Consider the following 18547-nt stretch of genomic DNA (forward strand, 5'->3'; position numbering starts at 1 on the left):
ACAGAGGAAGGCTTGTTTAACCAAGATTACGCAACTGAAATTTCCTGTATCTTGCACTTAAAAGCCACCTTTCAGAGCTGCAGCTTTTTTTAAATAGTCAAATATTCAAAGTAAAGCTAGACAAATTATTTTATTCTAGATATAAATTAAATTTCATTTTTAAACTGTAAACTTAAAAATCAGGTCCAAAACAAAACAAGATTTTACTTCATGTCCATTTTCCTCTCGTATTCATGATCTAAACTGTTAGAGTGCCCTGTAATTTTTCATAATAAAAATACTTTATGGGACAGGGGAGATTTTCTTTAGTGGAAACCTACAATTAGTGCCATAGTTAAACATTCCTATGAACTTATTGTTGCTGACATGAGGAGGAAAATCATCAAGTAGGTACATACCTTCATAGCAAGTGCAATTAAGGCCCCTTCAGTTGGTTTTCCCATTAGAGTGCTGTTTCTAATTATGGCATCATTGCACACACAACCTGCCTAAAGACACAAATAAAACGGAAGTCAGGCAATATACAATTCCTGTGCTAATTCAATGAAAATAGACTATTTACTGTTGTGATACCTTACCTCAACAATTCTGCTAACAGAGGGGTTATTATACCCATGAACAACATCACCATCAAGCATGACTTCTCCAAATCTGTTATAACCTACTCCAGTCACCTGCAAGATACAAAACAGATAAATCCATTTTATACTGGATTATCTGGAAGACTCAGAGGCAATATTACAGGTTCATTCAATAAATCCAAAACCTCCCATACAGAAGAAGGAATACAATATTTTAAAATAGAACAATTATACCACATTTCCCAATTAGCTTCGAATGCAAAAGATTTAGGTTAAGATATATTTAACTACAGTATGTCTGAACAGTTTAATATCTATATAACGGCAGATCACAGAACTACCAAATCTGTAATTCAAATTCAGAATTAATTTGGTAGCGTTCAACTGTTATATTACTTGGTATGAGTGGTAAGCAAAAGTTTAGGATATTGGTTTCCCTACCCTTCAGGACCACCAGAAGCTGTTTCCTAGGTTACGTATACACTAACACTTTTGTCGGTCAGGAGTGTGAGAGTATGGTGTGGAGGGGGGAGGAGGGAAGAAGGAACCACACAGATCCCCAACTGACAGAAGTGCTGGTCTGAACAATACTATGTCTGACAGAGATGCTCTCCTGCCAATATAGCTACCACTTCTCAATAAAGGTGTTTTAATTATGCCACTGGGAGAGCTCTCTCCTGTCAGCATAGAGCAACTATATAGGAGACCTTACAACAGAGCAGCAACTGTAAGCACCTTGGTGTGGCGATAGCCTTAAACATTCCTCGTTGTAACTGGATTACAATGCATACACCTTGTGGGGGGGGGGGGGGTCAGAAAGAGGGCTACCTGAAGAACCACAAGGCATGGGAAAAAGACTCTGAAGACTTATTAATTTATATTTAATAAATATTTGTACTGCAACACTGAGGGGGCCCAATCAGGGCCCTATATTCCCTTAGGTTAGCATCATGGGTATTTTGTTTATGTGCCCATGTTTAGGATTAAAATCTCTTAGACAAAAGCATCTGGTACTGGTCATTATCAGTAGCAGAAAATTTGATTAGATGAACCACTGGTGATAACCATTGTAGCCGTTTCAGTTTAAATCCCATTTGGGAACATAAAGGAAGAGTTTAAAAGTAAGGTTCAGTAGCCTTTTCACTCATTCCCCTCCTTTGGGGTGTGAGTTGCTCACACTGAAGTTACTGAACCTTAACTCTGGGTATAGAAACTAGAGGAATATAGAGAGCCTCTCCAAGCTTTCACACTGACGTATTAAATTTAAAAATGTAAAAATTAGAAGAGAAAAAACTAAGCAAGTTGTCCAACTGCTGACAAGTACAATTTAATTTTTGCCATTTTTATTCCTCATCTTTCTAGGTTTATTTTCTAGGCTCTTTTCCTTAGAATAACTGCAATACATTTTTGCCAGAGGAAAAAAAGAGTTACTCCCTTTGTGCAATATCAAGAGGTGTCATTTCTCTTCCTCTTCCCATCTCCCCAGAGCGCTCCACTCTGGGTGCAGATGTGTCCTTGCTTTTAAAAAAAAAAAAAAAAAAAAAAAAAAAAAAAAAAAAAAACCACCTTTGGTTGCCAGTGCAATGCCCTGCTGCACCATGCATGCATCGCAGCTTCTCCATGCATGCATCGCAGCTTCTCCTCATGCTGTTGGTGTTCGTTAGGCTCGCATGTGGTGCAACCCCTTGGTTCCTTCTCTACCCTGGTTCCAGTCCACAATAAGGGCTCCAAAGTAGGTGAAGGAAGGAGAACTGTGGAGCACCCATGGGGACATGCATCTCAAAGAAACACCGTTACTGCACAAGGAACTCCCTTTTCTTCTTTGAGTGATTACTCCATGGATGATCCACTCTGGGTATCTTTAGACAGTGTCCATATCGTGGCAGCAGTATTGGAGACCTGCCCCTAAGATTGAAGATAGCACACTTATCTGACCGACATGGATGGTGTGATTGCAGAGGCGAGTGTGTAATGTTTGGCAAATATCTGATTGGACGACCAAGTGGCAGCCTTGCAAATGTCCTCTAAAAGCACATTTCTGAGTAAGGCTGTTGTGGAGGCAGCCGTGCTTGTAGAATGAGCAGTGGTGGTGTCTGCCTATTATGAATAGTTTAATGTGTAGATGCAAGAAAAGATCCATCTGCATAGTCTCTGAGAGGAGATGGCTTGACCCATGGAGAGCTCTGCAAATGAAAGGAACAGTCTTGTTGATTTTCTCCATAGTTTTCTATGCTCTAGATGGCAAGAGCCCACCAAACGTCCAGGGTATGTAGCACTGCCTGGGATGGATCGGCATGTTGCTTGGGTCAAAATGCAGGTAAAGTGAATGGGTTCATTGATGTGGAAAGGGGATCAGACCTTTGGGAGGAATCTGGAGTGGGATAGAATGATTACTCTGTCCTTGGTAAATATCACGTATGGCGGGGCAGCCATTAACATCACTAACTTGCTAACTCTCCTGCTAGAAGTTATGGCGACCAAAAAGGCCACCTTCATGGAGAGGTGTAACAAGGAACAGGTGGCTAGTGGTTTGAAGGGAGATTTAGTTAGGCACTTCAGAACATGGTTTAGATCCCAATTGGGACTGCCTGTCGTACAAGTGGAAAGGTATTCTGGAGACCCGCCAGGAAGCATTTGGTGAACAGATGCAAGAAAAGCAAACTGCCATCATTGGTTCTGTGGAAGACTGCTATCACCACCACATGAACCTTTAGTTTAAGAGAGAGACACCCCCCCCTTCTCTAACTCTAAGAGATAGTCTAACATTATGGGAATGTGCATATTGTCAGGTGGTATGGTGCAATTATGTTTCATCCATTAGGAGAATCTAGACCACTTGTAAAGGTAAGTTCTTCTGGTGGATTCCCACCTATGTTGATCAGTATTTGCTTCACTATCTGAACAGCAATCTTCAGCATTCTGGAGCCATGCCTTGAGGTGAATTCTCTCTGGATCGGGATGGAGAATTTTGCTGTGATTAATGAGATTATGTTGTGGGAAGAAGGCATGAGGATCTTCTACCAATCATCTGTCAGGTAAGGGAACCATGTTTGTCTCGACCATGCTCGTGCAGTGAGAATCTCACAAGCTCAGTCTGGTCTGATTTTCTTTAATTATCCTGTGGATTAAAGAAAGTGATGGGAATGTGTAGGAAAGATGCACTTCATTTCAGAAAGAAAGCGTTTCCCAGAGACTCTTTTCCCAGATGTGCTCTGGAGCAGAATAGGTGGCACTTTCAAATGGCTCTGCTTGCAAAGAGGTCTATGTCTGGTTTCCCCCATTTGTGAAATACTTCTTGCAGGGCTCGAGAGTCAAGTTCCCATTCATGGTGACTGAAGAAATTGCAGGTGAGGTTGTCCATCACAATGAATGCCCCCGGGAGGTATGTGGCAATGGGGGTAACATGGTGCAAGATGCACCAATTCCATAGTCTCAGTGCTTCTGTGCAGATGGAAGTGGATTGGGCTCCACCTTGGCGACTGATGAAGTACATGCATGTGGTATTGTCTGTCATAATATTGAAACTCGTGTGTGCTATGTACGATAGGAAGTGACGGCATGCATAACAGACAGCTCTGAGCTCGAATAGGTTTATGTGCAGCATTTGTTCGTTGTAGGACCACCTGCCTTGTACTGTGAGTGGTCTGAGGTGGGCTCCCCATCCCATGAGAGACGTGTCCGCCATAATGGACAATGGGGGCAGGTTTCTGGAAGGGTACCCCCTGTAGCATATTGTGAGGTTGTGTCCAACAATGTAAAGTAGTGAGAATGTGGTGGCACGGTGACAGTTTTGAGGAGGGAGTCTCTGGAAGGGGTGTAGACTGTAGCAAGCCACACCTATAAGCACCTCACGTGCAACCTGGCAAGTCTCTCACATACATAGTTGCAGCCATATGACCTAGAATTCTGAGGCCCTCACACACTGTGATAGTTGGAGTAATGCAGGCCACAGTTATTAGGCCATGGAGAGCCTCAAATCCGTTTCTGGGTAGCACTGCTGTGGCTGACATGGTATCAAGGCGTGCTCCTATAAATTCGAGTTTGTGTAGGGTGGAGCATGGATTTTTGGTAGTTTATCTGAAACCCTAGGTCGAATAAGAGAGAAATGGTTATGTGGATCATGTGCTGGGTTTCGTGAAGCAACATACCCTTTACAAGGCAGTCATTCATTGTCTGGAAGTAATAATACTCCCATACTTCGTGATGTGTCATTACTATGGACAGAGTCTTTGGAAAAAAAACTCTTGGAGCTGTCGAGAGGCCAAATGGCAGAATGCAATACTGATAGTGTTGGTTGCACACTATGAAATGTAAAATGCATCTGTGCACAGGATGGATAATGATATGGAAGTAAACATTCTGAAGGTCAAGAGCCCAGAGCCAATCCCCATGATCCAATGCAAGTATAATTGTTAATAGCATTACCATCTTGAACCTTCTGTATGTTACATATTTGTTGAGTTTCCTTAGGTCTACGGAAGAGAAGATAGGCTTCATCTGCTTTTTTTCCCCGAGTTAGGAAATGACTTCAAGTAGAAGCCCCTTCCGTGGAAAGCCACTGGCATTGGCATGTCATGTCATGAAAGGGGTCCCTGAAGAGGGATGGGAAGGGAGGATAAGTAAAGAGGATGGAAATGAATGGGTTGGAGTAGACCACTTGATTACCTCTAGTTATTTGAGTCCATTGATGTAGAAAGGACCACAGGCAGTGGTTAAACTGCAACTGTGTAGATGGTGTCAGAACTGTAGGGATTTCTCTCTGGCTCTCAACCAAACGATCAAATTTGTTGTTTGTTTGAAAGATGAAGTTTGGGTTGCTGTGGTCTGAGGCTGAGGTCTGTGTCTCTGCTGTCTGTGTTTCTGTGTGAAGTCATAGCAGGGTGATGGTCTGGAATAGTTATGTTTGAGCCTTTTATTAGGCAATTTATACATGCCTAAAGTCCGTAGAGTCCAGGTGTCCTTCACAGAATGTAAGATTTCATCAGCCTTGGTTGCTAATAGATTGATCTTACCAAAGGGGAAATCCTCCACCTTTTGTTGCAGCTCTCTCGGTATGCCCAATGTTTGGAGCCATGAGGCTCTGTACATGACAATGGCTATTGTGGTGGTATGAGCTGTGGTGTCAGCCTCATCCACTGCAGACTGTAAAGTGGTGCAGGCAATAGTGTATCCCTCTTGAATAATACTATGGAGCTGTGGTCTTTTGTACTTCAGAAGGAACTGGGAAAGCTCTTGCAGCTTGGATTAGTTGATATAGTCTTAGTCACCAAGCATAGCAGAGTAGATGGAAACCCTCAGCTGTAGCATTGCCAATGAATTTTTCTGGCCAGGATGTCCAGGTGTTTACAGGCCTTATTCTGGGAAGTGGATCTCATGTTAGGATGTTTCGTTTTGTGATGGACAGAGTTCACTACTAAAAGTCAGGAGGTGGGTGAAAAAAACAAAACCCAGCCCTTTGGCAGGGACAAAGAATTTCTGGTTGGTCCTTTTGTTGGTGGGCATGACCGATGCTAGAGTCTGCCAGATATCAGCAGAATCCATGATGGCTTCCTTCATCAGGAGTGTGATCCTGAAAGAGAGAGGAGGCTGCAGGGTATGCAAGGGTATGTCTAGACTACAGGGTTTTGTCGACAGAAGTTTTGTTGACAGATACTGTCGACAAATCTTCTGTTGACAAAGCGCGTCTAGACTATATCCAGTTCTGTCAACAAAGCAAACCGCTTTGTCAACATAACAGTGTGGATGCAAAGGACAGTGTAGATGCAATAATGCCTTCTATCGACAGAACTCTGTCGATCAAAGGCGTTATTCCTCGTAGAATGAGGTTTACATACATCGACAAAACTGCTGAGTTTTGTCGATGTTATGTCGACATAACTCAAAGGCAGTGTGGACGCAGGTGTAGTTTTGTCGACAAAAGACCACTTTTGTCGACAAAACCCTGTAGTCTAGACACACCCCAAGAGTCTGTACTGTTTCTCTTGCACCTCCTGCAGATCATGTTCTTGTGCCACAGCCACCCTCAAACAGTTCTTGAAATTGTTTAGTGTCATCTGTGGAGTGATTGGAATGATGGCCTCATCAGGTGATGAAGAGGAATTGTGGAGTGGGGATCTTGCCTCTCCTTCAGAGAGGGAGTCATTCTCTGGTGATTGCAGTTGTTCCAGAGAGTTTGGTAGTTTGGTGCCATGTCCTTGGGTGCAAGCTGAGGAGAGAGGGGTCTCCTGGTCAGTGTGGAAGGAGCAGTGTGGTGGCTCCTACGAGAGGAACAAGTGTCCCAAGGATGCCATTGGCTCGGGTGAGGAGATGGTGGGTATGGTCAATGATGAGGATACCAGGTAGGTGGCGGAGGAGCATGTGATGACTTTGTGGCGTGTGGGTCCCACGGCAGATGTCCCTGAGTGGGGCTGGAATGTTGCAACAAGAAACAACTATGCTGACCACTGCCTGCATCACAGAGAAAACAGAGCTGGTGACCTGGGAGAGTATATGGAGCACACTGACAAAGCTGATGAAGGTGGTGCTGAGGGAGTGCGAGCTGTCCCTGATGGGTGCTTGTACGATGGTGCTAAGCCAAGGTGCTTCATGGACGGATCCAATGGTGCAGACGAAGGAGTCTGAGTCGGTGTCCGAGATGGAGGCATTTCAGTAGAGGGTCTCTTAGGTGCCGTATCCGGTGCCATCTTGTGCACCAAATTGTGATGTTTAGTCTGTGCAGTGGAAGGCAGTACTAACAGTATCGTCATTGCTGATTACTTCTGCTTGGGCTCAGAATTAGCTCTCTTGGGCAGCACTGAATGCTTAAGCAGTGCTGTGCCTGAAGTGCCAGGTTTGTCACCAACACTGACCCTAGATGAGCTGGTGCCAGAGGCAGCAATTTTGGCAGAGAAACTGAGTTTTACTCTTTGCCCTGTCAGATGAAGTAGAGGGACCACCTTTGTCCATACCTCTTGGTTTATCCATGTCCTCATGTATGGATGGTGAGAGTGGTCTTGTGGAAATTGAAGCGACTTTTTGTACAGATAAGTCTCAAGTCTGTTAGCGCAGTTTCATCGTGCTCTAGCGGTAAGATTAGAGCAGTGCAAGCATTTTTGCGTCATATCTGCCTCCCTGAGGCACTTTATGCAGGAGGCATGGCCATCCAAGACAGGCATGGTCTCCCAGCAGGAGTCTCAGCATTTAAATCCTGGCGAGCATAGCGAAGAATGAACAAAGAACTGAGGTGTTTTTGGTAGGGGGGGGGGGGGGGGTTTGGGACAAACAGGAAGGGTAGACGTAAAAAACTTGGACATGAAGAAAAACTGAGGAAAATTAATGGATGTGTTGTTTCTGGTGGAAAAAGGGCAAGTAACAAGAGGTTTGTCTGCTGTCAAGGACAGTGGAGAAGGAACGGAGGGCCACACCATGAGTGTGCTTAACGGACACCAATGGCCCAAGGAGATGATGCGGCATGTGTGTGGCACAGCAGGGCACTGCTAGAAAAAATTTCCGGTCACTGGTACAAGGACGCACCAGGACCTAGAGTGGAGCAACCAGAGGGATATCACTTGATCTATATTTCTCCCAGTGTAGGCATAAGACAGTAGTGGTCAAAAGAAGAAGAGAAGGGATGTGGATAGCAGTGATAGTCCCACCTTCCTACTTCTACTGAAGTGAAAGAAAAGATGCCCACTGACAACAACAGGAGCAAAATCAGAGTAGTTTTAAGAGAAGCTGTCATTTGTCTGACTTTCCTACTTTTGTTGTCTCCCTCTATCTTTTTATCTCCTTGCACTTTTCCCTACTTGCAGCAATTCTCAGTCCTCACCATGCCTTTACTCCCACACCCTTCTCCATGCCTTTACTTTTTCACCCTTCATTAAAGTCTGCAATAAAAGTTCCTATCTATACCAACGAGCCATCATCAGTGTCAATTCTTAAGACATTAACTTTGTAGGAGAATCCACACTGAATTATTACAACTTGCCTCCATGTTCATCAAGACATCACTATCAATTACATTTGGTTCACACTTGTAAGTTTATGTTTGCAACTAGGAGGGCAGAAAAATGATTCTGGTACGTTTGATACTCCAGCTCTAATTCTACAACTAGATTCCATTTTTATTCATATACTATAGCAAGTAGCCACCACAATCATGTTTTCAATAATGACAGGAAAAACTGAGCCTCTCAATGTTTGGGATTTTTTTTTTTTTTTAAACCACAGCCATCATAATATCCCTAAGACCTATCTCCCACTATCTTTTTTTTTTTTTTTTAAACCAGAGACTTCCCAATAGACAGCACAATTGGGACAACAGGGCCCAGAAATCCTAGAACACTGAACAGGCAAGAGAGAAAGCTACTTCTTTCCCCATGAGGTAGTCTCTCCAGAACTGTACTGAGGCATAGTACAATGGCATGTAGAAGGTTACACTACATCAGACTAGGGATGTGAAAGTACAACCACGTACGCTGTTAACAGAAGAACCTGGGTTCATCTGTTTACCTTCATGGGTACACGTGGGGAGTTGGCTTAAAAGCCAGCTTCCTGTGCACACTAGCTCCCAGTAAAATTTTCAGCAATTACACGTTTACTTAAACACATGTTAAACATCCCTACATCAGATAGCTCTGAATTTACTGTAACATATTTCCATCTCGTAACCTTTATCTGCACTAAAAGTCAAGAGAAAAAAGTTAAATATATTCCTACTACATACCTCAGCATGCTGTCCATCTGAAGTAAAAAGATGAGTAACAGTCATTTCATTCTTTGTCAGAGTTCCAGTTTTATCTGAACAAATCACATTACAGCAACCTGAAAAAAAAATTCACACACAAGATAGGAGTCTTGTTTGAAACATGCAATAAGATGTGTGGAAGAAAACATTGTCCTCACTCTGCATTTGTAAGCAACAAGTAGTCAGAGGCAGTTTCATTTGGACCCAGGCAGCTCTTAGAATATAAGCAATTATGAAGAAGTTTACATACTGTCCATTAGATAACAACAACAACTAGTCTCCTTCTCATTACAAACACCAATGGCTAACAATTATTTTAGTTCCACCCAGATGTTCCTTATCTTAAGTTCCCTGCCACAGTTAGCATTCTATCCTTATCTCCATACGGAGGCGAGAGGCGAAGGCAGCGTCTCATTACAGCTCTCGCGTTGTCAGGCCAAAAATTTAGCCTGATTCTTGCTCTGCTACTGACAAGACTAAGATGGCTGCACACAAATTCCCCTTTTTCCTTCCTCCACAGATGTTAATGTTTCAGAAGTTCATTAGAAAGAGGGTGTTAATTTATCTAGTTATGGATTTCATTTATGCTTTAATTTCTCATCATCACCTCCAGTACTCTTATATGCCAAAAAAGTAATGCAGGTTGAACTTCTGTGGTCTGGGACTCTCTGACCTAGCAACGCGTCGTCCAATAGGATCATAGGATGTTGCAGGACCCGAGGTTGTCAAGCAGCACAGCCTATGGGGCAGCACAGCCTGCAGCCAGTGGGGCAATAAAGCCAACTGGGCCACCGGAGCCCACAGTGAAGCAAAGCAAGTAGGGTCCCCCTGAGCCAGCACGGCCATGGTGCTGGTGGGGCTGCCAGTGTCTCCAAGGACAGGGGCAGCAGAGGCCAGCGACCAGAGAGAGGTGTCAGTTTTCCCACTGGGCTTTCGCCCCATCCAGTAAACTCCCTCATTCAAGACCAGACAGATCCCAACGGCGTTGGACAAGGGAGGTCCAACCTATACAGTTAATACCCAAGTTATAATTCCATTTTTTGTATTTTATAAGTCCACTGCTGTATTTTTTTCCTGTCAAATTTTTTTTTGCCTGTGCTGAGTCAAACTGATTTAAAGGATTCAGCACAGGATTGTCAACAAGTAGCTCAAAAAAACTACGCAAAGATTTATGAATGCAGCTAAGAATTATAATTTTTCAAAAAGTTTGTCTTCCTGTTTACTGAACTCCAAACTATATAAAGGAAATGTCAAAAATGTCGTGAACAGTAAAGTTTAACACAGAGCTGGGCAAAATGGCCCACGGATGCAGCATGGAGCCCCGGGTAGGCTCCCTGATTTCCTCACCCTACCCACACACTGCTCAGAAAAAGTGGCTGCCAGGCGCTTTCTCTCTCAGTTGTGAGCCTGGGGGGTGGGAAGGCTTCATGAGCTGCCCCCGCTTCCAGCACAATACCATTGGCTGGTTTCAGAAAAACAGGCAGCACATGAAGCACCACTTCCCTCCTCCCAGGCTTGTAGTTATTCACACGCACGTGTGGCCCCTGCAGCCTGTGCAGGGGTGGGGCAGGCAGGGAGGCTGCCTCATATGTGCTGGACTACTGGCCAGGAGTCACCTAGGTAAGTCTACAGGCCAGAGCGTATCTCTGGCATCCCAGCCCTTCCTTCCCCCAACCTACATCCATACCCTTTCCCAGAACTTGCACCCCAATCCTCTGCCCCATGTCACAACCCAAACCCCTGTACCCCATGCTATACTCCATTCCCCTGCTCCAAGTCATGACCCCCTCCTGCTCTAGGTTACATACCCAAACCCCTGCACCCCCAGTCCCATCCTAGGCCACAACCCAAACCCCTGCACACCAGTCCAGTGCCCCAGGTCACAACAGCCTCCTTCACCTTAACTCCCTCCCAGACCACACACTCCTGCCTATACCTTAATCCCTTACTCCAAGCTCCCTTCTGCCCTCAACCTCCATCCCAGACCCCACACCACCTCCATTAATATAATGGAACAGTGCAGTCCTTGACCACTTTTCAAAATCTTGGAGTCTCGCCCATCAGAAATTATTGCCCACACCTGGTTTAAAAGCTCTTATTTCCATAGCAACCACAAATTCTTCCTTACATGTCAACAAGGAATTTATTATTACTCTACCAAAGAGAATGGCTACAGAAATGTCCTATTTTGAGCATTTAAAAGCTTATAATGTCTTCTTTAGATATTTAAACTGTTCTAATTAAAAATATCCAAGTTTAAATGGCACAGATTTTTCAGAATGTGAGATTGATTGATCCTACAATGCAAGAAAAGTTACAGTATCTTGAGACAGCGTCTCAATGCCTCTGACATTTTAGGAACTATAAGAAGATTAAGAGAATCTTGCAGCATTGAAGCACTCTGCATGTTCATTAGTATCCATGCACTAAAAAAACAGAATGGATATAGATGTTGTCTTCAGTCAAATATCTGCAATAAAGCTTCATGTATGACATTAAAAACACAAGTACTTGAAAAATTACATGAAGACTTTGATGATTGAACATGCAAATTTTTAAGTACCACAACTCAGAATAATACTATTCCTAAATAAATGACAACCTGACAGTTTTAAAAGCATTGATAAGTTATTCACTTTTCTGTACTTGGTTAAATATTTTAATTAGTGATCCATTTTCCTCCAAACTGTTACCCCTGTGAAATCATAGCCCTGACAATGACATACAGGCCAATTAAATCTGTATGCACAATGCAAGGCTCAAGAACCTGGAGAAGATGCATTACAGATCCTGCAATAAATTCAATGGTGCAGTGATTTTTGTAAAAATGTTTGTTTAAAAATAGGGTACATAGTTGGTATTATTGTGTTCTTGGTAAAATCATTTATAACTGTAGTTGACCAGACTTGTTAAACTTTGCTTTTAATGCTAACTCCATAATACTCATATCACAGTATTTATTATTTGGTTTAGTCATACCTAAAGTCTCAACGATAGGTAGCTTTTTTACAATAGCCCTTTTCTTGACCATTCTCATAACACCAAGGGCCAACGTCACTGTAACCACAATTGGTAGTCCTTCAGGGATTGCAGCTACAGCCAGACTAAAATAAAAATATAAACACACAACACATTAGAATTTAATGTACCAACTAAAACAAGTTATACAGAATGATTTATTGGTACACAAACGCCATTTAGTCTGGAAAAAAAACACATGGTACCCTGTGTAGATGAACCAATATGCCATGGTTCCAGAGTTTACTGTTCAGATGCACAAATTCAGATGAACTATGATACTTAAGCAAAATGGTGTGAAAATAAGGAAGGAAGATCCATTGTGAAGTGTCCTCCCTAACTAATAAAATCTGAATTGTGCATAAATCATATCAAATTACCACATAAGAAGGGCAATTCAGCTTTTCAATATGTATTCCTTCTAGGAAAATGCCAAAAAGTTCCTCTCTATTGCAGGCTGCACAAAATTAATCACTATCTCTTCACAGTTGTTCATGGCTGTTCACATTCACAGGGAGGAGAAGCAGGTTCATGGCTGTTCACATTCAGAGGGAGGAGAAGCAGGGATGGAGCAAAGAAAAAAAAAAAACACACAAAACCACACCAATAGATTCACGGCACTCAAAGTGTTGGAAGGGAGGGGGAAGTGCAGGGCTCCAGTGCCCCAATGTGCAAGAGGCACATAGAGGAGGGGGCAGAGTGGAGGTCCACAAGCAGAGCCCCAGTGGGCCACGGGCTGCTGCGACCCCCTCATTTGTGGTTGCACAGCACTGTTCTATGCTGTTCAGTGTTACATTTATAAGAAATGTACAGAGCTTAAAGAGCACAGTGTGTATTATACAGACATGACATATAATACATGTACAGTTGATTTTCAAGCATTTGCTTTAGTGTTCAAATAAGAATATTTTTTCATTTTGATGTGAAAATCTCACCTCACACCAATAGTAAACATATCAAGGATATGCTTTCCTTGCAACCAGCCAACCAGCATAATAATACCTACAAACAGAACAAAGCAGGTGTGTATTTAAATATAAAACAATGTAGAGGCTTCAGAGTGATCAAACATTAAGCATATTTAAATTTGTCATTTGTATAACATACTGCTGCTCTGCAACAGTGCATTATATGGTTTAGTTTCCTTAACCAGGGTGATGCAGGTCTGTTATAGCATGGTGATACCCTTCAGCATAAAAAGTGAATACAATTTCTGTCAGCTAAATTACTGAACAGTATTTTCACAGATTCAGAATTAAAAAAAGAGCCACAATGGCCATCTAAAAAGGAAGGGAGGATTTAGAGTAGGAAAGTATCAGAAAATAAGGCAATGTGGGAAGAGATCTATAGCAATCAAAGACGTATGCATCAAATATCTACAAATATGAAAGCAACACTGACTTAGTGGTTTTCAACGAACTGTTGATCCACACCAATTAACAGAGATCAATAAAATTAAAGCAAGCAGACAAGTAGTTGTTTTAAATCCCCAACATTTCCAAGACTATATTATTTCATTTACAGCTACATAAGCATCTAGTAGGAATGAATTCTGAATTATACTAAAAAGCTACAATGCAGATACAAATATTTTCTTACCTATTATACCAAAGGAATATAAGGAAAGCTGTTTTCCTAAAAGGTCCATACTCTTCTGCAGAGGTGTCTTTGGAGCCTTGGAAGAAATTTAAGAGTTCAGGTGACAATTGAATCATTATAGTTTAAAGCAATACAACCATACAAATGATACTAAGTTTCCAAAAAATGTAAGTTTAGTCTGTCAAAGCTTGGCACCCTCAAAATATAGAATTAATCAACAAAGCCAATATCTTCATATGATTATTGTTAGTAAAAAAAAATAAGTAACAGACAGGGGCAATAAACAAAAGATGTATGGAGCTTGTTATCTATCCATGACTTTCCTAAAAATAACCAGGACAAGGCTAAGTAGGAGGGAGAAGAATGGAATGGGCCAAAAGAAATCTGATGAGGGTCAACAAAGACAAGTGCAGAGTCCTGCCGCTCAGGAGAGATTCAAATACTGCCCAGCTCATCAGTAGAGTGCCAACAGCTAAGATATATTTTTCTAATAGTGGTTCACATTCACACATGCCTCAGCCCACAATTTATTCTGAATGCATGGAAAAAATTCAAAGGGAACATTGGACAAGAGTTACTTAGTCAAAGTCTGAACAATTATCAGACACATGAAAGGCCACTATACAGGCAGTCCCCGGGTTACATGGATCCGACTTACATCGGATCCCTACTTACAAACAGGGTGAGGCAACCCCGCACTAGCTGCTTCCCCCCAGCAGACCAGGGAGACGCGGAGCGGCTTTTTTCAGCAGACACCTCCGCTTGAGAATAAAGGACTGAGGGAAGTGAGGTGTGGGAGAATAAAACTGAGCTCTGGAGAAATGTTTGGCTAGAGTTTCCCTGACAATATGTACCAGTTCCGACTTACATACAAATTCAACTTAAGAACAAACCTACAGTCCCTATCTTGTACGTAACCCGGGGACTGCCTGTATCTCCAAGGAGACCTGTCACTGAACAATCCATAGAAAGATACAGAGCATGTTAATACAAAACAAAACCAAAAGGACCAAAAAAAAAAAACACAAAACGGACAAATGGTGGGGCAATGGGGTGGCTGGAGTGCCAGCACAGGCTCCCCAAATGCTGGAGGGGAACCTGAGCCTCAGGAACTGGATCCAGGCAAACTGGGTGTCTCATCTGGCCCCTTGGCCTGAGGTCCTCCACCCCTGCTCTATACGATGAACATAAGAATATAAATGAAACAATCCCCAACGAAAAATGCATTTCCATGTATTTTTCTAAGAATTATTCTAGCCTAGAAATGAATCCAAAAAGTTCAGAATCTTATTTGAATGATCTAAACATTTTACATCAATTTTGTTTAACTTGATGACTTGAATGCAATTACCGGTTTTATGCTCAGAGTTCAGACTTGTTATATTTTTCTTTTCTCCCACACAAAACAAGTGACACCAATAAAACTAGAAGATTATAGCTTCCAAATTTATATGCTAAAATACCAATACAATCTCCATAAACAATTTTTTGATGAAAAGTATTTACATCTAAAGTCTATTGTGCTTGAAGTACTTACTTCTTCTGCTTGCATCATTTTAAAAACCTCCCCAAACTCTGAGTTTTCTCCAGTTCCAATCACTATTCCCTATAAAAAAAGAATTTATTCTAACTTGAGGCATTATATCAACTGTTAATGGCTCTTGACAATTTGTTTACAGTTTATGGACCAAGTAGTGATTAGTTGAACTGATTTTTATAGCTCTGTCAATATTCTGGACATGCAGGATAAGCATTGTGAAAGCCATTTGTACACTGAATATTCAGTAACTTCTCAGGTAATATCTCAAGGAATACAATGCCATTTAACCCTAACCTTACGTTGATAGAACCAGCAGTGATGGGATAGCCCCAACAGAAAGCCTTCATTGGGAGGGGGGTGCAGGGCCTCCCCCCACTCCACAGGCTCTACTCCAGTGGTCCCCAAAATGTTTACCTTATGTCCCTCTTACCCCTGTTTGCACCACCCCTCACACTCACACCAGCTGTGGCAGTGGCAGAGCAGGGTGGTGCTCCCTCACCACTGCCCTTTGGGGCTGGCCTGGGTCCCACCATACCCCTCCTAATATTCCCCTTCATCCCCTCTGTGGGCTGCAGCCCACAGTCTGGAGACTACTGCTCTATCCATTCACTGGCCAGCAGAGGAGAAAATAAATTGTTCCCACACTCCCTTTCATTAATTTAAACTCTAGTCTGGGCCACATGAAGCCTTTGTTCCATTCCAATTGAGTTCAGGCTAAGTGAGCTGTCTCAGGTAGCTGCATACAGGCCCAACAAATATGGGAATTACTAGACAGAGATGTCATCTAGAGCACTGTTCCTGCACTTCGAGTACTCAGACACAAAAAAAAAAAAAAAGGATTCTTGGTAGCACTACAGGAATGTGTGAAGGAATATGGGCCATTAGAACTTTCCTAACATGTAATCAAGAGCCAGGAAGCGGTGTGCTAGAGTTAAGCAAAAAGTGTTTGCCTACTTTTGTTTTCACCTGGCTAATTTTGATAGAAGTACAGCAGCAACAGAGGCTTGTGGCTTTAGAGCACTGGAAATTGAATTGTTAAAAGTCTGTGTGGGGGGGGGGGGGAGAGGAGGAGATGTGGCAAGGAGTTAACAGGGCAAGCACTAAGTGTCACTAACCTACTCTATTTCTAGTTCTAGAGGACATCCAAAACATAGTTGATGTTTGGTTTTTCAGGCTCTCACCCAAAAGAAGGTGGCCAGGTGACTGTAGCTGGGTTTCAAGGCTAAAGCTACACACTTACTGGTTCAGTGTGGAGGAATGTTGCAGGATCAGCTTATGGCTTTTCTACATTCACTAATGAATAAGGCTAAAAATTTATCATGGATATTTGTAATTAAAAAGTCATGGATAGGTCATGAGTAAGCAACAAGAATTCACAGAAACCATGACCTGTATCTCACGAAAAAATATCCCTGAAAAGAGTCCTGCCGGCTGGCTGTGGCAGCTTGATTGCTGCAGGAACTCACTGGCTATGTCGAACAGGTTTGAGGTCACTATACCAGGTCATGGGCTGGGAGCTGCAGGGAAGAACTGACTAGGAGCTCCAGCTCTGGGGCATGAAAGTCATGGATTATGTCACAGAATCAGAGCCTTAGTAATGAATAATGAGCATGCACCTGAAGTCATGGCTATTCACCTTGGGGAAAAATGATCTTGTGGCCTGAACAGGAGAGATTGAATCCAGAGAAATGTTGGATTCATCAAGCAATTATGTCCAGCCACAAGAGTGGTCTGGTCAGAAATCCTTTTGGTGAATTAGAGATTTGATGAACTGACTCCTGTGAATGAGGCCCAGAAGAATGTGAACCATTAATTTACCAGGATATTAATGGAGACTGGTGATTGAGAGGTCAGTACAAGGACACCTGTTATAACGACCTGAGTTTTTCCCAGGGATGATGCTGGGGGTGGGAACGGATCAATAGAACTTTTGACCCCAGACAGTGTGGGTGAGTTATGACCAAACTAGTTGCTGGCACCCTCAGTAGTTTGTTTCCAGTAGAGTTGAAAGGAATGGTTCCCAGAAGTAAAAGATCTGGGATTTTGCAGATTGGTCCTGAGCTCCTGAGATGGGACTGTGGATTGTCCTGTGAACGCTACAAGGTCTCTCCACATGCACACACTCTTTTTAGTAGTCTCTGCTCCCCCCACCCCAGGTTTTTGGAACCAAGTAACTGAAATTACAAAAAAGTTCTTCTATAGTGCATCAGGTAGTTAAACATCTCTATGTTAAATAGCAAAAGGTCATGCATTTTAAATATTGGTTTAAGAAATATATATTGTACAGCTATTAAACTACATTGTCAACAAATGGATGAACTTCAAGTAGATCTGACAGCTTAAAAATTAAGACATGCTGTACATTGTTTTCTACCAATAGGATATTACCTTTGCTTTTCCACATATAACCAGTGTTCCCATGAAAGCAATATTGCTTCTAGAGGTGAGGTCTCCATTGGTAGCAGCAGGCTGAGGAGCAGTGGATTTAGCACAAGGAGCAGTTTCACCTGTCAGACTTGATTCATCAATGGAAAGATCCACAGCCTATGGGAACAAAACATACTGATGAAATAAAAAGCACTGTGTCCCTCTGTACTGTATTGAGTTTTTCAAGGGTGTGTGTGTGTGTGTGTGTGTGTGTGTTACAGACATTAACTATGCATGCTTTTATAGTCAGTTTAAGTGAACTGAATAACTACATGAACAAGCTGTTCTACGGAACATATTTTCTAGTACAGTAAATGCAAAAGTCTTTGGGGCCTTCAGGATTAAGCAGGAGGAAAGCTTGAAAAGAAGAAAAACACAAGGAATACAGAACAGCTTGCAAAAACCGTGGAGGCACAGTACTGAGAACAAGGAAGGATGCAATTCACTTGTCTTTATTAAAATCAACAACAACAGGATCCCAAAACCTTAATTTCTCTATTGGTCCACCCAAAGCAGGACTGTAATTGTGATCCATTCAACCACCAACTAAAATATTTAATTAGGATTGCAACTACATATGCACAGCTGCATCATCCTTTCACTCTCACCTATGACTCAGTTCTTAGCTTCATTCTTCGGAAACTCCTAACAAGAATC

At 42.4% G+C, this 18547-nt stretch overlaps 1 protein-coding gene across 5 annotated transcripts in view; it reads right to left on the bottom strand.

The window, feature by feature from the left end:
- ATP2C1 (ATPase secretory pathway Ca2+ transporting 1) overlaps nt 1-18547 on the bottom strand; it is a 122098-nt gene that overhangs the window by 23503 nt on the left and 80048 nt on the right. For all 5 annotated transcript variants that reach the window (XM_075921930.1, XM_075921931.1, XM_075921932.1 and 2 more), the window contains 8 exons: nt 17852-18007; nt 15461-15529; nt 13924-13999; nt 13260-13326; nt 12286-12410; nt 9286-9383; nt 579-674; nt 399-488 (listed from right to left, as the gene is read on the bottom strand). In XM_075921930.1, coding sequence (XP_075778045.1) covers nt 399-488; nt 579-674; nt 9286-9383; nt 12286-12410; nt 13260-13326; nt 13924-13999; nt 15461-15529; nt 17852-18007 — 777 coding nt within the window. The remainder of the gene's footprint in view (nt 1-398; nt 489-578; nt 675-9285; nt 9384-12285; nt 12411-13259; nt 13327-13923; nt 14000-15460; nt 15530-17851; nt 18008-18547) is intronic.

Source organism: Pelodiscus sinensis, chromosome 2, assembly GCF_049634645.1.
Source record: "Pelodiscus sinensis isolate JC-2024 chromosome 2, ASM4963464v1, whole genome shotgun sequence".
NCBI classification, from domain to species: Eukaryota; Metazoa; Chordata; order Testudines; family Trionychidae; genus Pelodiscus; species Pelodiscus sinensis.